The 21,398-nt window shown below is 41.8% G+C and overlaps 1 protein-coding gene across 1 annotated transcript; it reads left to right on the top strand.

The window, feature by feature from the left end:
* Nucleotides 1–4,686: 4,686 nt before the first annotated feature.
* On the top strand, nucleotides 4,687–20,404 carry Zkscan2 (zinc finger with KRAB and SCAN domains 2). Its single transcript, XM_046454621.2, has 7 exons — nucleotides 4,687–5,540; nucleotides 6,597–6,783; nucleotides 9,079–9,170; nucleotides 9,555–9,681; nucleotides 15,483–16,166; nucleotides 17,509–18,000; nucleotides 19,340–20,404. The coding sequence occupies exons 1-7, from the start codon at nucleotides 5,136–5,138 to the stop codon at nucleotides 20,260–20,262; spliced, it is 2,910 nt and encodes a 969-aa protein (XP_046310577.1). The 5' UTR covers nucleotides 4,687–5,135; the 3' UTR covers nucleotides 20,263–20,404.
* Nucleotides 20,405–21,398: the final 994 nt, after the last annotated feature.

Here is a 21,398-nt window from a genome sequence, read left to right as displayed (position 1 = left end):
CTTCTATCACTTCACTCACCAATGCTAGGCTCGGTACACTCAACTACATACCATCACCTGAAATGCCACTGAGGTCATGATGTTCTCTCTGGAACACCTTTCTCTTTCCCCCTCCTGCTTAGCATCCTTTGAGACTCCAAGAGCCTGTTGGTAGCTTGAGGGGCTGTGACTCTGCGCTACCTGGAAGTAGGCTTTCATAGATACCTCTACCACATTCACTCTAATGAATGACAGTTCTAACTGTCTCCATTTTACTGTTAATACTTTGAGGAAAGGGGTTTTGCCTTATGTTATCTATCTCCCTAGTGCCTAGCATACTGCCTTATAAAGAAGTATACAGCCAAGAAAAGTTGTTGGGTACCATATATGCATATCAAGAAATAGTTGAGGCTGGGGGTGGAGCTCAGTGGTAGAGTCTTGCCTAGCGTGCACGAGGTCTTACATTCAGTCCCTATACACACACTCATTTGAGTATATTTCATTATTGTGTTCCTTGATTGAGTCAAAATAACCGGAATATTTTAATATTTATTCTGACAGTTCTCTGGCCAGTGGGAAAGGCAATTTTTAATTTTTGAAATGAAAAACTATGTCAATTACACCTTGGTTAACTTGAAAATATTAATACTATGTCTGAAATAGACACTTCAATACATACCTATCTAACCTTTTCACTCTGGGAAAACTTTTCAATTTTTAAAGAAATGGATTGGATTTTCAGAGCATGAAAGAAATGAGAAGTAACTAGTTATTACTAGAAATTTTTCCAAGCTCCGAGTCTGGGGTCCTTTTTAAATTTACCTTAACAAGGTATAGATAGCACTTCTTCAAACTAGTGCACATTTAATGTCCAACTTTATGGTAACCCTACATTAAATTCCACTGGTTAAAAACAATTTCTTTGGGTTTATGGCCAAAGTGCTGGTGGATCAGCACCATGGACAGAGCAATGCCGCCTGCACAGTCCCTCTTAAGCTGTTTGTGAAATGACAGCTGTGGTAACAGATGTTTTACCCAGGAAACACTGATGTGAGTGCTCTTCTTGGGAACACAGGAAGACAGTGCCTCTGGGTTCAAATAAACATAGAGGATACAGGTCTTGAGAATACAACCACTCCTCCAAGAGGTCTCTGAGTACAGTGTACCCTGCTTCACTTATTGACCTATATTGATTCACTACTTTTTCAACAATCTGCTTTTCTGTTCCCAAGGCACAAACTTTCATGCTGAACCAAATGTAAATACCTAATTAGCACATGTGGAGGGCTCCTGTTCTTTTTAACCTGCACAGTGTCAATGATTCTTTTTTTCTTTTGCAAACCATTCTTCAAACAAATAGGCTGGTGTTTTATTTTGAATGGCATAAAGGGATTATTGACACAATTAGGGAAGATTTGTGGCATCAAAGTTCCATGTTTCAAAACAGAGTTCCTATCTTTCAGCAATAGATTCTGATAGTTACAAGGAAGATATTGTTTCAGAATTTGTTTTAAAATAATCTGGGTTCAGGGGAGTGGGTAGAGGTATAGGGAAGACAAGATTGCCCATGAGTTGATATTTGTTAAAGTTGGAGGACAAAAACACGAGTTAATGTTATTTTTTTTTTTGGGGGGGGGGGGGGTAACCAAGGATTGAATTTAGGGGCACTGGACAGCTGAGCCACACCCCCAGCCCTATTTTGTACTTTATTTAGAGACAGGGTCTCACTGAGTTGCTTAGCAAGCCACGCTGTTGCTCGAGCTGACTTTGAACTTGCAATCCTCCTGCCTCTGCCTCCTGAATCGCTTTATTTTATGTTTGAAATTTCCCATTAAAAATATACATAGGCATGGGTATGTGCTGAGAGGCCATCAAAACATAACAGTAATTCCCAAGGATCCAGTGATCCAGCCCCTAAGAGATAATGAGGCAGAGATTTTTGTCTTGCTAAGTCCATGAGATAGAGCAGGAAGTTTGATGCTCAGGGATCTTCACTTTCCTCTGGAGCAAGATGTCTCAGGAAAGCAATTCCATGACAGAAATAAAAACTTCTTATGCACCTCCTTGACAAAATGCAGCAGGGAGCAGCCTGGAGTTGCAGGGACTGGGACTCAGCGTAAGGTTGGGATGCCTGGTCGTGGTGAGGGGTCCGAGGCCAATGCACTGAAGATTTAGGTCAGAATCCAAACAACAAAATAAAACAACAGTAAAAACTGACAAGGTGAATATAATACAGCAGGAAGACACATCCAAAAAATTCCTGCGGGGAATCTCCTGTGGGCTTTTCATGCAGCAGCCATATCCAAAGCAAGTAAGTAAAGAGATTAGTGGCAAAATGAGTGTAAAAGTGCTTTAAAAAAACATGAAACCATGCAGGCCTGGGAAACACTGCTCACACCCCATGGACAGAGGAGGAGGTTGGCTGAGTGCCTCTAGAAGTGAAACACTGTTTGAAACTCCTGGCACAAAGTAGTTCTAAAAAATAACAGCAGAGCCAGGTACGGTGGTGCCCACCTGTAATCCCAGCAGGGAGGCTGAGGGAGGAGTTCAAAGCCAGCCTCAGAAACCTAGTGAAGCCCTAAGCAACTTACTGAGACCCTATCTCAAAAAATAAAAAGGGCTGGGGATGTGGCTCAGTGGTTAAGCGCGCAGAGTTCAATCACCGGTACCAGAAAAAGAAAAATAAAAATACAATCTAGTGAGGAAGATAGGTATTTTTTTCCAGTTTTTTAAAATTGTGAGGATTTCATTTAAAAGGACTGTTTGCCAACTTTTTTAACTATCGGGACATGTGACAAGGCTTCAGTCTATACCCCTGCATGGCAACAAGAGGTTAAAATTAATGGCTGCTTCCTTCAGCAAGACTGGTGGCCTCTGATTTACTACAGTCTGCATCATTCCTTAACGTCACAGGTTGTCTTCTTCACTGTCATCTACCTGAGTCTTGCAGACTTTTGAGTTAGTGACCCCTGTTCCTAAGCTGCCAGGATACTTGCCTCTCCTAAAACTACCAAATGCCCCAAGGAGCATTTAAAAGACCCTATTCTTATCTGAACCTGAATTCTGGGTTACCGATTCACCTGAAGTAACCTTGGGAAATCACATCACCTTGCTGAGGTCTTTATACCCTCTAAAATGGAGGTGATCGTGTCTGCTTTATAGGATTTTTGTGGGGACCGAGCTTTGCCTAATTGGCTCTTAAACCCTTACCTTTGCAATGCTTCTTCAAAGAAATCTTCCCAGACCTCCTGACTAGCTCAAATCCTTCTCGGTTTCTCTTCTTGGTAGCACCCACCACAGTTACAACTGTGCATTAGCTTAAGGTTCATTTGGCTAATGCCTCTGTGTCCCATCAGACTGAAAACAATGACCGAGTTTTGCTTACCACCTATTAACACACTAGGCACAAAAAAAAAGGTGCTCAATAAATATAATTTTTAATAAAGTCACATAAAAGTTTAATGTATTATCCTACAAAGAAAAAAAAATAAGCAGAAGGAAAGCTGTGTCATGACTGATAACAACCCCTGGGACATACTAGATAGATTCCCTCTAACACCCGTTATCTACATGGTACTCTGAGCCTTTAGACTGAGAGAATTTGCACCTCAAATTCTAACTATAGCTCTGAGGCACGAAGGTCACTAAGGTATATTTTCCAAGGAGCTACCTACTCCTACAACAAGGATTTCTGTTTTGTCCCCCGATGCATGCCAAATGCCTAAAACACTGCCTGGCGTGAGTAGATGCTCAGTTAATACATAAGGATGAAAGAATATGCACGGTTCCGGGAAAGCCAGCTACTGGTCTTAGAGCACCTCCCAACGGCACTGGTAAAGTGAAGCTGGAGCCCGTACCGACTTTGTCCCAGAAGTCCCCTCTGATCACACTTAGCCACGCGGACTTCCCCAGACCCCAGGGCAGTAAGAATCCCCAAACCGGAGGGCGACACCTCCAGCGGCCCCCGGGGTGGTGAAGACGGCGCAATCCTCCCGCAAGGGACGCTGTTCCCCACAGCGGGGGCCCCACGCTCCAGCCGTCCATCCGAGGTTCCCTCCACCGGACTCGCAGCCACACGGGCCACGATCCCTCCGCCACGAGACCGGTGACCCTCGCCGGACAAAGGAGTCCCCGCTCCACGGGGCCTCCTTGCGCCGCAGCGCCCCTTCCCCAGTGGTGCCGCTCCCGCTGCCTAGAGGGAAGACTCTGGCTCCCCATCCCTGTTCTGTTTCGCCGTCTCTATCCCACTGACAGCTCAAGCCCTGCTGTGTCCCTCCGCGGCAGCCCGCGCATCCCTCCTCTCTTCTAAGTCCCTCGGCCGCCAGACACCGCGCTGCGCGCTCTCGCGAGAGTACACGACGCAGCCCCTTCCCCCAGCCCCTCGCCGCGAGGAAGCCCCTGCGGCGCGCGGTCGCGGGCGGCGCATGCGCGGCGACGGCTCCCAGCGCCCCCCGCGCTCTCCGCGGGCCGAGCGGACGAAGCCGAGCGCCGGGAGCCGGCAGCCGTCCCCCGCGAGGCCCAACTTGGACCCGCGACTTTTTATTCCTTCGGGGCGGAACCGCGTTGCGGCCTTTTCTCGACGTGCCGATTTTTCCCGAGGACGGCCGGGGCTGCCGCGGGCCCTGAAGAGCCCGGTGCTGGTCTCCGACACCGCTGCTCCCCGCGGGCCACCTGCGGCCTGGGCGCGCCGCCGGACCCGAGGCGGGCCGGAACCTGGGGCCGGGCGGGGCCCGCACATCCGGCCCCACCCACGCGGGCCTCGCCTCCCAGAGCTGGACCCCGGGGCGGCTGACACACCCCCTCCAGGCCGGCCGCCTCCGCCCATCCTTTCCTCAGTCGGTTTGATTTCCTCCCAGTCCTTGAGCCTCGCTCCCTGTCCCCGACATTGCACTGAAAGGAATGCACCCTGGAAACCACATTGCGGGCGGGGTCATTTCTTGTTTGCTGAAGGGGCCGAGTCTGGGGACTTTTCAAGGGCCTAGGACTGCCCTGTTCTGCTGACACTGCCAGGGGGGTTGGTTTGGTTTGGTTTTTTAACCTGCCTCCCATCCCACACTTTAGAACATTAGGCAGGGAGCTCAGGGAGGCTTCTTGGGGCCCCCTCTTGGAGCTAGACTTGACATTGACACCACCCCGCGCCCCCCCCCCGTTGGAGCATGGCTACGGCCCTGGATTCGGAGATTAACGTGCCCCTGGAGGTTGAGGGGTGCCTCATCATGAAGGTTGAAAAGGACCCCGAGTGGGCGTCGGAACCCATTCTGGGAGGATCAGAGAGCATTGAGTGTGAGACGTTCCGCAAATGCTTCAGGCAGTTCTCATATGAGGATGTGACTGGGCCCCATGAAGCTTTCAGTAAACTCTGGGAACTTTGCTGCCGGTGGTTGAAGCCAGAAATACGTTCCAAAGAGCAGATCCTAGAGCTGTTGGTGATCGAGCAGTTTCTCACTATTTTGCCGGAGAAGATTCAGGTCTGGGCACAGAAGCAATACCCGGAAAGTGGAGAAGAGGCCGTGGCCCTGGTCGTCCATCTGGAAAAAGAGACTGGGAGACTGAGACAGCAGGTGAGCAAGGATTTTGCAAATGTTTGCGTTTTCCAAAGAAAGAGGGTGAGAAAGACAGGATTGCATTGCAAGAAGTACTTATTATGGAAAGTTCAGTGCTACTAATAAGAGACCCTTAAAGTGAATATGCTTAAAAGAAGATTAGAATTTCATATTAAATAGAAAGAGGAAAAGTTTTGAACAAAAAATATTATCTTCCAAGTGAAACTAAGCATTGCATCTAAATATGTTTTAATCCTTGGCATAATGTTTCCAGCAAAAGTATGAGAGAACACTACAGTTATGCTTCATAGGGTTTGACTTTTGCAGTTTGATCCTAAACAATGCTATTTTTGCACCCCTCCCAAAAAAGAGAAAAAACAGTTATCCCAGAATATTTTCTAATCCTTTAATATGCCAGCTAGTGTCTTCTGAAGCACTGAACGCTCTCAGTACCATGGTCCCATCACTCATCTCCAATCTTACTCCTAGATCTTCATTTCTTGTGGCTCTGCATGCTCTTCTGGTTGTTTTTCAACAATCTCTCATTGACCTCATGAAATCCTGCATCATTTGCCAGGTTTGCAGTTTCACCTTGCACAGGATTTCCGTTGTGTAAAGATCTGAGTATCAGCAGGTTGCTGTGTTGACCTGGAATAGACAAATTGATGTGGGTAATGCAAAAGATTTCTGCTCACTAGTGAATACGTTTATGTTCTGAACCTAATAGACATGAGGGAGTTCAAATAATGTTTATTCTAGAAACTAAGTTGCTCTGTATTTTATTCCTGACAGATTTTACCCCTCTTTGTAGCAATAAGGAGTACACTCCTGTTCCTTCTGCCCAAACTCCTGTACAGTGTGGTGAGACCAACACTCTCCGAGACTCCACTGGGAAAAGAATGAAATTTTCAGTGTTTCTCATGTCTTCTGTCCCTTATTTAAAATATATATACATATGTATCTATCTATGTGTGTGTGTGTGTGTGTGTGTGTGTGTGTGTGTGTGAGAATTGGGCCCCGATTTGGACCTCTTTCCCTTCCCTTTTCCATTATGGTATTGACTTTATTTCTTAGATCAGCAGTCCTATCCACTCTGAGAAGCAAGCCCCACTTGGAACAGTGTGGGAGGTAGCAGACTTTCAGCCAGCGCAGGTGGAGACCCAATCCAGGGCAGTGTCTCGGGAGGAAGCTGGAAGCCTCCACTCAGGACACCAGGAACAGCTGAATCAAAAGAGAGCACATCGGCCCTTACCCAAGAATGGTAAGAAGGAAAACAAAAACAAAAAAAGAAGAAGAATAGTAAGAAGGACTCAGAGCATGCCTAAAGCAAATATATATGTACTGCATCCCTGACACTGTAACTTGCACAGAGTCATATTTGACTTGCTCAATACATGATTTCAGAGTGAATTGAATATTTGGGAAGAAAGATTTCATTAGCTTCAAGAGTTGGGCACTTAGACAACCTCATTAAAGAGAGATCTTAAAGGTGAAAACTGGGGAACCTTAGCATTGCCCAGCCAGCCTTGAGTCTTGTGAAATCTCCATTCTACAGTCAGCTTGTGTTTTCAATCCTCCCTTGTGTGTATTTGCTCTTGGCTGACCATAAACAACTTGAAAAACTCTGTGGAAAGGGAAACAAGTCCAGTGTTTCAAAACTGACTTTCATAATGGCAATGAGAAGGATAACAGTAGTATGTCACAAAGAAGGGACACTGGTGTTCATAGCCACCCTAGACATGAATGAATCAAGTCAGATACAAGGAGGTGTACCACCCTGGCCTTCCCAGTTCTCTTCACGTCTCCTGAAGTATGGCTTCATATCAAGCTAAAAAAAAGAAAAAAAAATGGAAAGGCCACTGGACTTACAATCAAAAGTCTTCTGTTTTTATCTTGACTCTACCCCCCTTTTTGTGTGAGATCTTGAGCAAGTGATATGAAAAGGAGCATTAATACTAAGAGGATAAGACCTGGGACTTGAGAGACAGACCTGAATCCCATTTTTTATCTGTGTGGCCTTGGTCAGGTCACTTCTCAAACTTTCCTTTCTCTCCTATGTAAAAGGGAAATAACAAGAGTGTTAGCACAGATTTAATGAGGCAGTGTAAAATGTCTAGTGCATAATAAAGCCTGATACACATTAGCTTCCTTTCTCATAATGGCAAAATTTTTCTTAAACTTTAACTCTATTGGACCTACACAACCTTTCATCAAGAGGTTAGATTCACTACTACCATACCTGGGGTAGTACCACTCTCCAAGTTCTTTGCATTGCAAAGATTGGATGTTCTGAATTATCCAGAGTGTTCATTAGCATCAAAGATTTCATGGTCACATGGATTAGATGGTCCCAGGGACTTTATCTAATTAGTTATTCAAATAAATACCTATTTATGGTATTTCTGGATTTTACCATCCCAAGGTGATGAGGAATTTCTGAAGGCAATTAGCTTGTTCTTTTGAAGTACTAACTCTGGGATATAGGAGGACAGAAGTCTTGAGAGATGGGGCTGGGGTTGTGGCTCAGCGACAGAGTGCTCGTCTAGTATGTGCGAGGCCCTGGGTTCGATCCTCAGCACCACTTAAAAATAAATAAAGGTATTGTGTCCAAGTATACCTAAAAAATAAATATTAAAAAAAAGGAAATCTTGAGGGATGGATATCTCAGAAAGGTTAATTCATTCTAAAGGAAGATCTATGATTTCAGCCATGTGGATTTCAGGGAATAGGATGTTTTCAATGAAATTATTTAATTTGCTTCTGTAGAAAGAAGTGGAGCAAGCTTTTGAGTTCTTATGACAATATTAATACTTTGAGGAAAATATGACAATATTAATTCTTAGGTGCTTAAATTATGCTAATGGTCATAAATTAGTAACTTGCCCACCAAGTCAGACTTGTTTTGTTTCACCTACAAAGAGTTTTTGTTTGGGGATTTTGTTGTTTGCTTTAAGGTTTAAGGTTTGAGATTTCATGAAAGTACAGATTTCCGGCTTCTCAAAAAATTAGAGGTTCTGGCTCTACTAGAGTCATGGTCTCCTTGCAGCAGCAGCTGGTACTGGGCAATGACTATGCCCTTTCAGCAGGGCGCGTGCTCTCCAGTTCCACATGCATGGCCCCAACCTGGCCCCTTTCCTGTGTACTTTACCTGCTTACTCCTTGAAAGCACTTGAGTTTGAGAGCCCAGCTTTAGGATAATATAGTTTCAGGCATCGCTCTGAACCCATTGAAAAAATTACCGATTTGTATCTTGTTGGTTTTAATACATTCTCATTTCTTTTTTTTTTTTTTTTTTTTTTTTTTTAAGAGAGAGCAAGAGGGGGAGAGAGAGAAAGAGAGAATTTTTTTTAATATTTATTTTTTAGTTTTCGGTGGACACAACATCTTTGTTTGTATGTGGTGCTGAGGATCGAACCCGGGCCGCACACATGCCAGGCGAGCGCGCTACCACTTGAGCCATATCCCCAGCCCACATTCTCATTTCTTGAAAGGAGAAGCATCAAGAATTAAATGGCCAGAGCCCAGAATACTAATTGTTCCTTTTAATGTTTTATAGCTCGGTCTTCTCCCTGGATTCCTACCCCTGCTGATGAATGGAATACCATAGATCAGGAGGTTACAGCTACACATCTATCTGCTGGGTCCCAGGTAAATTGTAATTGTCCTCTTTGGCCTTTCTCCTTCCTAGGGTGTTTAGTCACAATGATTTCCTGTGCTTCAGTATCCTCAGATTCTTATATTCTCTCCAAGAGACTTCTTTTCCAGAAAATATTGGACTCAGCCTTCTGAGTAATGGGACTCCTTGCTGGATCATCTCTCTTACCTTCTTTCATTTTCTGATTCTTTTTGTAGCTTTCGTAGTTATGCTTCTTTGGACACACAGTACACACTTGGCTCCTTAATTCTAGTTCTTCTTTAGGGCCCTTCTCTGCTTCATCCATGATCATTTCCTTGATCATGATTTCCATGATCATGATCCTTTGAAGACCCGTGCAATTATCTTGGTAGTCACTGGTATTAGTGTTGTTTCAGGAACCAGTGAAAGATGTCCAGATGACAAGAGGCTTTTCCTATAAAAAGAGTGTGCATCAGATTCCTGCTCACAGACATCTCTACAGGGATATCAGGAAGGAGAGTGTTGGAACCATGGTCTCCCTAGGTAAGTATTCTTTCCTTTCATAGATTTAAAAAAAAAAAAAAAAATCCTTGGGGATTGATTTCTTATATATTCATTCCAACTGGTGATAAAATGGTTAGATGTATTAATCCTTAAAGACTCTCCATGGGTTCTCTGGTGTAATCACTTTGCTGTGTTCTCTTATCTCACCCTTTTCTTCCTACCAATAGTAGTAATAATAATATAACTTAGTAATTAAAATATAGGAGAAGAATTGTATATTACTGTCACATTCAGAGTATAGAAAATGTAAACTTGCATCCGCTAGACTAAAAGATTGATGAAGTCACAAAGACTCTTTTGCTCTTCTGTTAATTTATGTTTGATTGATTTTTTATTATCCTATTCCTCTCTCCCCCTTTTCTTTATTTTACTCTAGCTTCCTGCATATTAGAGAAAACTTTCGACCTTTTGAGTTTCTGAGTTTGGCTAATTTCACTTAGCATAATATTCTTCATTTCCATTCATTTACCAGCAAATGCCATAATTTCATTATTTTTTATGACTGAGTAGAACTCCATTTTGTGTGTGTGTGTATGTGTGTGTATAGACATCACAACTTCTTAATCCATTCATCTGTTCATGGGCATCTGGGTTGATTCTGTAATTTAGCTATTGTGAATTGCCATACCGTGTTTTCATTTAAAATTAGTTTATAAAAATGGTTGTCCAGTGTGTCTTGGAAACTCAAACATCAGACTTCACAGGCCCTCTTTCCTGCACAGCAACAGTTGGCCAAATCTGAGGAAAGGGCTCCTACTCACCTGCCACAGTTCCCATTCCAGCCTCGAAGTCATTGCCTAATCAAATGCTGATGTTGTCCCATACCTACTTCTCTAGTGTAAAAAATAAAGAGCAGATCTCCATCTGCAGGGTTCCTTCAGAAGGGCTTGATGTGATGTTGCATCTGTAGGAGAATTCCAGCTGGGCATGGTGGTGCATGCCTATAATCCCAGTGAATCAAGAAGCTGAGGCAGGAGGATCTCAAGTTAGAGGCCAACTTCAGAAATTTAGCAAGACTATCTCAAAAGAAAAAAAAAAGTGAGGGATTCGGGTTCAGTGGTAAAGCACCCCTAAGTTCAATCCCCAGTACCAAAATCTCTAGAAATATTCTATAATGCTTCTATGCAGGTTGTATGGAAAATAACTAAATTTTACATACCTATTGGGGGCATTAGATACTTTGCAGGTGATTATTAATTTAATCTTCCTAGCACCTCTTTAAATAGGAAACTGAGGCTTAGAGGATTAAAAATAACCCCTGATAAAAAGTAAGTAAGCACTGTGACTAGGATTCAAATTTAAGACATGTTGATCTCTTCAATATTATAGGGCAGTAAACTCAATTTGCTTCCTACTCTTACTAGTCTTTCCTATTAGCCCTACCAAAGTGTCTCCAAAAGTAATAAAATATTTTGTTTTCAGTAAATATTGGTGAAAAATATACTTTTACCAATAATTTTAAAATGTGAAGTAATAGAAAGTAGATTTTGGTCTCTTTTGAAGAAACATGTATGTACTTTGATGTATCTCAGACCATGAAGCTTAGTTACAAGATCTTACTAGAACAAGATCTCTAGAACTTACTCATGTTACAACTGAAGTTAGTACCTTTTGACCAACATCTCATTTCCCCCACCCCAAATCCCCTGTCAACTATCATTTTATTCTGAGTCCAGAGTTTTTAGATGCCCATATGAGATCATATGATGTTTGTCTTTGGCTTATTTCTTTTATTATAATGCCCTACAGGTCCATCCAACCTATCACAGATGACAGGATTTCTTTCTTTTTGTGACTAAATAACACTATATTTGACTGATTGATTGATAGATTGATTGATCTTTTTCCCTTTATTCTCACATTTTCTTCATCCATCGACAGACATTAGGTTGCCTCTGTGTCTTGACTGTGGTGAATAATGCTACAGTGAACATGAGAGTACAAATACCTCAAGATATGAATTTTATTTCCATCAGATACATACCTAGAATTAGGATTGTTGACTCACTTGATAATTCAGTTTTTAATTTTTTTTTTTTATTTTTTTTATTTTTTAATACTTATTTATTAGTTTTCGGCAGACACAACATCTTTGTTTGTATGTGGTGCTGAGGATCGAACCCAGGCCGCAGGCATGCCAGGCGAGCGCACTACCGCTTGAGCCACATCCCAGCCCCTGTTTTTAATTTTTTGAGGAATCTCGGTACTGTTTCCTGTGACAGTGATACCAGTTCACATTCCCACCAATAGTGCATGGAGTTCCATTCTCTCCACATCCTGTCCAGCACTTATTATCTTTTCTTTTTATGCTTTATTTTTTGTTGGTACATAATAATTATGCAGAATGCTGGGTTTCTTTATGGGATATTTGTAAATACATAAAAACATAATTTGATCAGTTTCACTCCCAGTATCTCTCCCATCCCCCCAACTCCAACCTAATGGTGGTCTCTCTTCTACATTCATGACATCCTTTTTCTTTTTTTCCCCTCTAGCTTCCACATACGAGAGAAAACACACAAGACTTTCTTTACTCTGAGTCTGATTTATTTTGCTCAAAATTATGTCCTCTGGTTCTATTCCTTTTCCTGCAAATGGTGTAATTTCATACTATATGGCTGGATAAAACCACATTCTGTATATATACCACATTTTCTTTGTCCTTCTGTCTGTTGATAGACACAAGTCTGATTCCATAACTTGGCTGTTATAAATTGTGCTGCAGTTAATATAGGTATGCATATATCTCTTATGTATGCTAACTTTCAGTTCTTTTGAGTAAATACCAAAGAGTGGTAAGAGCTAGATCATACAGTAGTTCTATTGTTACACTTTTTTTGTGGAGCTGGGGGAAGTTCCAGGGATTGAACCCACAGCCTTGCATGCACTAGGCAAACATTTTACCACTGAGCTGCCGCAGTCTGGCTGGGCACAATCAGGAGCCACTTGTCAAAAGAAACTAACTTTATTTTTAGAACCACACACACCAAACAAAACAGCCTCTCAGGAAAAACCCTCAGAGCCTCAACTGCCACCACCGGCTTTCCACAAGCCTCTCTCTCCCACACAAGCTTCTCTCCACCTCCCACAATCCTCCTGCTCTTGAGGCCGATTGGCTGGGTCACGTGGGCGGAGCCAAAAAAGTCCCCCAATGAGCAGCTCCGTGGTCTGAAAGGGCAGGGAAACAGCCCAATGAGCATCACCGCAGAGGAGCCAATCAGCTAGATGTTGCTGGGGCTGCTGTGAGCCAATCATCAGCCGGCAGCTGGAAGTTTGCTGGCAGCTGGAAGTTTGCTGGGGCCCCTTCGGCTGTGGCTCTCAACATCTCCCCCTCTCTGTTTAAACAACAAGCATGTGGCTTAGGGACCGTGCCTGCCTTAGGTTGTCCAATAGTACATATGGTCCTTAGGTTGGTACCATTGCAATTGGATCTTACCCGTCACTGACTACCGGTCCAGTATACAGCCACACCTGTGGAGAGGTCTTTGTACCAGCCGGGGGGTGAGGTTCTTTGCCTCACCTCTGTTGGCCCCCAAATTTTAGCTGGACGATCATGACAAGCAGAAGGGAGGAAGATACACCAAGCCAATTGACGGCTCCTTTTGGAAAAATTGTACCACCAATGACATCATCAGCAAAAATACCCCAACACTACCACAAGTCGCTACACCAACAGATAGTTCACAATGCATACAGGTGAGCTCACAATGTGTCCAGGCAAGTTCTGCAAGCAGTTCAGTGATGGCTATTATAGAAGCTGTAGATTGGTTTTATCTTTGACTTCACCAGCACTGGGATGAAGATAGGAATTCTGGCAATAATGGCTAAAGAAAAAATTATGTAACATTCCAGAAGGCACTAAAAGAAAACAATTTTCTTAACAATTTACATTGTCTTCACCGGCACTGGGATGAAGATAGGAATTCTGGCAATAATGGCTAAAGAAAAAATTATATAACATTACAGAAGGCACTAAAAGAAAACAATTTTCTTAACAATTTACATTGTCTTCACCGGCACTGGGATGAAGATAGGAATTCTGGCAATAATGGCTAAAGAAAAAATTATGTAACATTACAGAAGGCACTAAAAGAAAACAATTTTCTTAACAATTTACATTGTCTTTAAGAGAATTATTAAATATAATGAAAAGGAAAGGTGAAAGTAAACAAACAGATCTGTTAACCTTCTTTTTTGTTTACATATTAAAACAATCCTCAACAGTTGTTTACCCAATTTAAATTAAACCATATAAATCACGTGAAAAAAAAATATTTGGATCCATTTTATCATGAGCGCTCATCATATATGATATATGGACATACGTACATTCAAACATATAACACAAAACACAAGTGTGCACACATAATATAATACATACAACACATAACATTATAGTAAAGGCCTTATAACTTTTTACAGGTGAAATCTCCATTGCAATGTTTAAAAACTCTATAGTCAAAAAATAGAACTGATCAGCAAAACATTAACCTAGGTCTGTATGAGCTCAAAAAACAAAATAGAACTTCATGATATGGCAAAGGCTGCCGGCTGATGCTGAGCTACATCCCCAGCCCTATTTTTAGCTTTTTTAGGAAACTTCATACTGATTTCCATAGTGGCGGTACCAGTTTTCATTCCTACCAACAGTGTAAAGAGTTCCTTTTCCCTGCATCCTCAGCAGCGTTTATTGTTATTGTGTTATTGATGATTGTCACTCTAACTGGAGTGAAACAAAATCTCAGTATACTTTTGATTTTCATTTCCCTGATAGCTAAAGATATTGAACATTTTTTTCATATGATTGTTGGCCATTTGGTTTGATGTTAGCCATTCTAACAGGTATGAGATGATATCTCATTGCCTTTTTTTAAATTGTCTTATCAGATAGATGGTTTGCTTATAGTTTCTTATCTCTTCACTTTGTCGACTGTTTCCTCTTGCTGTACAAAAGCTTTTTAGTTTAACATCTGGCTTATTTTTGCTTTTGTTGTCTGTTCTTTCAGTGTCATATCCAAAAGTCATTGCCAAGACCAGTGTCTAATTGCTTTTTCCCTATGCTTGCTTTGAGGAGTTTTATGGTTTCAGGTCTCACATTCAAGTTTTTAATACATTTTGAGTTAATTGTTGTGAGTAGTGTAAAATAGGTGTACAATTTCAGTCTTTGGCAATTGGATATTCAGTTTTTTCAACACCATTTATTGAACAGATTATCCTTTCCCAGTGGTGGGTTCTTGACACTCTTGTCAAAGGTTAGAAGACCATGCATGAATGAATTTATTGTTGGGCTGTATTCTATTGCACTCTCTGTTTTTGTCAGTATCATACTATCAGTAAGTAGCTTTTTAATGTAGTTTGACAAAACATCTTTACTTCAAATCTCTCATAGCTATTTGTTGAGGTGACCAGGGAGGCAGTGTAGGGTGCAGATGCTAGCACAGTTGATTTGTGAGTAACAAATACCTATTAGGAGCTTACTCTGAACCTTACACAATGCTATCTACTGAGGGAATCAAAGGTAGTAAAATATGTTTCTTAACCTTAAATGTATTCCTACAAGAACTAGATAGGAGAAGTGGTACATATGGAAGAAGTAAAATGAGATGACTAGGAGATGATTATGCCAGAGAAGTCTTATAAGAATAACCACAGCATGCATTGGCCCCATTGAGCAAGGCTTTGGCCTAAGCACATGGTCCAGGAGGGCATGTCATAGCAGAAGATTGAGGCATGCAGTAACGACATCTGTGCCTACCATGAAATGTGTTTTCTTACCACAGGAAGTACAGTGTCTACATCTAACAAGATAAGCCGGTTGGAACAAAGAAAGGAGCCATGGACCATAGGTCTCCATTCCTCTAATAAAAGGAATATACTACGAAGCAACTGCATCAAGGAAAAGTCAGTTCATGCTATTCAGATTCCTGCCAGGAATGCAGGGAAAACATGGAGAGAGCAGCAACAGTGGGGTTTAGAAGATGAAAAGATAGCAGGTGTGCACTGGAGCTATGAGGAAACTAAGACTTTCCTTGCAATTCTCAAGGAGTCTCGCTTTTATGAAACACTTCAGGCTTGTCCCCGAAATAGCCAGGTATATGGTGCTGTGGCTGAATGGCTGCGAGAATGTGGCTTCCTCCGAACACCAGAACAGTGCCGGACCAAGTTTAAAAGTCTTCAGAAAAGCTATCGAAAAGTGAGAAATGGCCACCTTCTAGAACCATGTGCCTTCTTTGAGGACATGGATGCTTTATTGAACCCTGCTGCCCATGCTTCATCCACCGATAAGCCAAAGGAGGTGATACCTCTCCCAAGGCTAAAGAGAATTGGTATCACTGCTAGAGAACAGATTAGTCTGGTAGAGGAGGAGGAAGCTGCAGAAGAATCTGACGGTGATGAAATAGGCATTGAATTTATCCGAAAGTCTGAGATTCGGGGTGCTCCTGTCTTGTTTCAAAACCTGAGTGGTAAGAATTGTATTTTGTTTCCCTGTTATGAAAACAGAAGTGTGGTCTGTAGAAAAGGGGATAGATGTGAAGCCACTAAACCTGGAGAGTGCTATCACACATCCTGCTGCTTTCACTGTGATGTGAATCCCATGAAAATACCTCAATGTCTATTGCTGCCCCCAGTGCAGCTTAGTGACAGCACTGAGCAGCCCTGGGGTTTAAAGCATAGCATGAATGCTGAGTGTCTGAGGCCTTGTGGAAGGAAGACAGATGAAGTTAAAGGGGTCCAAGGATCTAGTATTATCCAAGAATTGGATTCTAATAAGTCAAGAATACATTATTATATCACCTAGGATGACCAGTAAAATAATATGTAACAAGAGTGAAAAAACATGAATTTTTTTGCTTAATGTAAAAGAAGACAAGAAAGCTAAAAAGAATACAAAATAGATAAGTCAAACAAAAAATTATATATATATATATATATATATATAAATTCAAATGTATCATTAATTACAAACTTACAGTACTAAGATTATCACACATTAAAAAAACAGCTTATATGTTGCTTACAAGAGATGCATCTTAAATATAAGAACTCAAGAGATATTAAAAATTGAAAAAATAAAAAAGAGGCACCATGCAAAAGAAAGCTAGTGTTGACTATTTGGGGACAGAGACATACATAATTAAGCTGTCAGTTAATAGCTGTTTGATGGTAGATGAATCATGTAACCATACTGGGCTTCATTTGCCTCATCTATACTATATGAGTCAAGACTACCTCACAGCATTATTATTAGGGTTCTATGGAATATAGAGAGGAAGGCATTCTGAAAATGCTAAAATACAGTGTAACTGATAACCACTGTTACTGGTACTATCTTCTCTACCCCACTAATCAGGGAAGTTCCAGTTGAGTGTTTCTGTCCCCTGTTCTTAATCACATGGGAAAGATACTTCCAGACAGCTAAATTCTTGAGTCTCCAGAGCAGTGGCAGATTTGGGACACTATACCTTTATTCTTCCAAATAAACTTTAAGATCAGTTTATCAATTTCATTGAAAAAAACTGTTGGAATTTTTACTTCATAGATTCATTTAAGACCTGATATCTATATAACTTGAGTCCACTTGTTCAGAAACATTCTCTTATTTTTTTTCTGGTTCTTTCACGTCTTTCAATAAAATATTATACATTTTTTATATAGACATCCTTATTTCTTGCAAAGTATATTCCTCTGCGTATCACATTTCCTGTTGCTACTATAAATAGCATTTCTTTTATAACCCTTAAATTTTGTAATGTATATAAAATAGCCTCCAGACTCCTTATCTCTGAACTTTATCTTGAATAATAGGTGTGCATTGGGGCTACGAAGAAACCAAGACTTTTCTTGATATTCTTCGTGAGACTCGGTTTTATGAAGCACTTCAAGCCTGTCATCGGAAGAGCAAGTTGTATGGGGCTGTGGCTGAACAACTGCGAGAGTGTGGCTTCCTGCGGACACCAGAACAGTGTCGAACCAAATTCAAAAGCCTGCAGAAGAGTTACCGCAAAGTGAAGAATGGCCATGTGCTGGAGTCCTGTGCGTTCTACAAGGAGATGGATGCCCTCATTAATTCTCGAGCATCTGCGCCTTCCACAAACCCCCCAGAAGAAGTCCCATCACCCTCAAGGCAACAAAGAGGGCATGTTGAAATGGAACCCCAAGGACCTATAGACTGGGAACCTGAGGACACCTCACAGGAGGCAGTAATAGAAGATTCTGGCAGTGAGAGGATGAGTGAGGAAGAAATTATACCAGAGCCAGAATTCCAGAGACCTCCAGGTCTACTGCAAAGCCCAAATGGTAAGGATCTCCTAAGGTTCTAGTCTAAAAGAGGAGAAGGTGCAACTTACTGAAAAATCAGATCTGGCACAGACTCATGCACACTTATTCATTCAACATATATTTGAGTGCCATGTGCTGTTTAAGGAAATAGCAAGGAATGAAACAGGTCCTGTATTCATGGTGCTTCCATTCAAAGGAGGTACTCACCTACTCAGTCTAGTCACTCATTTTAGTGACTCAGCCTTTAGGATCTCTGGTTTGGTTTTGTCTGTATGGGTCAGATGGTGTTTTATAATTCCTGGAAATGCTGTGGGGAAGAACTTGGAATTATGCGTGAGAGAAAATGGGTGAAGGAGGTGTATCAGTAAGTTCAAATCAGAAACATCTCAGTCATGTGTGGTGTACATGAGAAAAAAGAGGCAGAAACAAAATGAGAGAGAAATAAATCATTTTAGTCCTGAACTCCACCACTGTATTTCTTGCTGACTGCTAAATTTTAGTCAAACTAAAATCACCATCTTCCTTCCCACACCAATGCAGATGAGGTAAGAAGTAAGAGATTCATGGGAGTTCACTATACATACTGTTCTTTATTTTTCTGTATTTTCTGTTCAAATTTATCAAAATAAGAAATTAATTTAAAAAATCACATGACCAAGAAGGAATCAGAACCAGAGTTATATGATTCTAAAGCTTGTGTCACTTCACCATGTTGTACACTCTGTCCAGAAAACATCATAGAAAAGCTGGATCCAAGGTATGCCTTGTACTAAAGTAGGATGTAAATGAAAAAGTAAGGAGAAAATAATTCCAACTTTACAAACGAGAATTAAGGTTTGGTTAGTGTGGTCAGTGGGATAGACAGAAAAACAAAATTACAAGGCCATCTAAGAAAAAAGAATACTCTTGAGTGGGATGTGATTAGCTGATGTTGAATTCAGAACTCCCTTGAAGAACTTGGACTTGGTCACTAGAATCTACTAAAGACTGGTTAATGTAGAATACTTTAGTATTGATTTGAAATAATGAAAACAGGTGAATCAGAACAGAACTTCAGGGAGATAAGCCAAGTTGCTTCCATGTTAATCAGAACATGCATGGGGAATAATGGTTTGGATTATAATTCAATTGAATTATATTCAATTCAGAAAACATTTCTGAAGACCTACTCTGTACCAGATGTTTGTTTCTGGCCTGTTTATGGAACTGAAGGAGAATCCAGGATAAGAAAATCCGGGAAGAGTCCCAGGATCTGAGACCCACAAAATGTACAGGAATCATAAACACCAAACCTTGCAAGCCAGGTTGTTTGTGTTAACATAGGATTTGTGTGAAATTTATATTGTCTTTTTTTCAGATTTTGAAATTGGAAATAGTATCAAGGAGGACCTAACACAGGTAATCTATAAGGACACAGAACCTCACAGAGCATTAATAGAAAAGTCTAAAAGAGTCATTTCCCAGAACATTGATTCCAGTAAGTATCGTAAAAGGGAGTGCATCTCAGGAAGACAATGGGAAAGCCTTCAAGGAATTAGACAGGGAAAGCTGATGCCTCAGCCTAGAGATCTAGGGAAAGCTGTGGTGCATCAGAGGCCTTTCATGGGGAGGAGACCTTACAGACTGCTCAAGTATGGAGAAAGCTTTGGCAGGAGTGCTCGTCTTATGTGCCGGATGCCCCACCAGAAGGAGAATCCATACAAGTGTAGTGTCTGTGGCAAGTGCTTTGGTAGAAGCAGAAGCCTCATCCGACATCAAAGAATCCACACAGGAGAAAAACCTTTTAAGTGTCTTGACTGTGGCAAAAGCTTTAATGACTCCTCAAATTTTGGAGCCCACCAGAGAATCCACACAGGGGAGAAGCCGTACAGATGCACAGAGTGTGGGAAGTGCTTCAGTCAGAGCTCTAGCCTTATCATCCATCAGCGGACCCACACCGGTGAGAAGCCCTATCAGTGTGGAGAGTGTGGGAAAAGCTTCACCAACAGTTCCCACTTCAGTGCCCACCGCAGGGTACACACTGGGGAGAATCCCTACAAGTGTGTAGACTGCGAGAAAAGCTTCAATAACTGCACAAGATTTCGAGAACACCGGAGAATACACACTGGAGAGAAGCCCTACGGATGTGCCCAGTGTGGCAAACGTTTCAGTAAGAGTTCTGTTCTCACCAAACACCGGGAAGTTCACATGAGAGAAAAGCTTCTGCCACACCCAACCTCTGTGTATTTGCCGGAGAACCCCCTGAAGGGGAAGGCGGAGGAGCTCAGGAGGACTCTTTGATGAGGAGCTCCTCTCTCCTGCCACACCCCTTTAGCCAGCTCACCCTGATCTCACTCTTGAAGCAATCTTTTCTTAGCTCTAAAGTGTAATTCCCAAGATAAACTTGAGAGTATAAATAAATTAGACTTCCATCTTGTTCTCACCTCTGCCTCTAACTCGATTAGTCTGTCCCTTTCCTGTGTATCTCCACTTCTCCTTTAATAAAGTGGAGAAGATTTATTGTCTGAGTTTAAAATGAAATTCTCTTCAGTGTTGAGGCCACTGCTCTTGGATTGCTAAATTCAGCAACATTCAAGATGCTTCCATGTGGGTGAGAGTGGTTTTCAAGGGGATAACTACTGAAAGGTTTTTGTTGTTGTTGTCTACTACACAAGATCCTGGATGCAGCTTGATAACCGATTTTCACACACGGGTAGAGCTCTCAGGAGTCTGATCAGAACTCTATCAGATCCATCTCTGTGTGAAGATATTTACAAAAGGAGAGTGAACATTTTATAGCTTCCTTCAGAAGCCTATTATGGTGTACCTTTTTTGTGTCAAGAAGTTGATCCAGGTAGCTAGGGGAGACTCCCTGTGTTGTCACTGAGATAGTTTTACTAATGCCTTGCCCTCCATCAAGAGGAGAGCAGTTGATCCCCATCATCTGTTTCTGTACCTGAAGACTTAAATCCCTGTGGTTGCTGCTCTTGCAGGCTGCAAGTAACCCCAGTTCCTTTTGCTGTTTCTCCTGAGTCTTACACTTACCTCTTAATTGTTCTGGGTGCTCTCTTCTGACTCTTCTGGACTACCATGCCTTCTGAAGATTGAAAGGATGCATGCTTATGATGTGTCTCATCAAATTAGGGTTTCGGGCACATTCTAATTTTACCTGATAACTCCTCTTGCTCTTACCTAAAATGTGACTGGTGATATGTTGGCCTGTCTTATACCTCCCACCCCCACATGTCAGTGTAATATTAGACATTTAGTGTTTCTAAAATTCTAAGGGAATAGGGAAGAAGTGAGAGAGACCTGAAACATTTAATATTTCTAGGACCATTGGACCCCTTAGGGCTGCTTTGGATCAGAGAGCCACCCCCATCCAGACCAGCACTTCCAGGCTGGCTGTTAGACATGCCAAGTCTCTGCTCTGAGGC

Source organism: Marmota monax, unplaced genomic scaffold, assembly GCF_021218885.2.
Source record: "Marmota monax isolate L192 unplaced genomic scaffold, Marmota_monax_Labrador192_F-V1.1 WCK01_AAM20220418_F8-fsc00086, whole genome shotgun sequence".
NCBI lineage: Eukaryota > Metazoa > Chordata > Mammalia > Rodentia > Sciuridae > Marmota > Marmota monax.
This window is presented reverse-complemented; position numbering and strand designations above follow the sequence as displayed.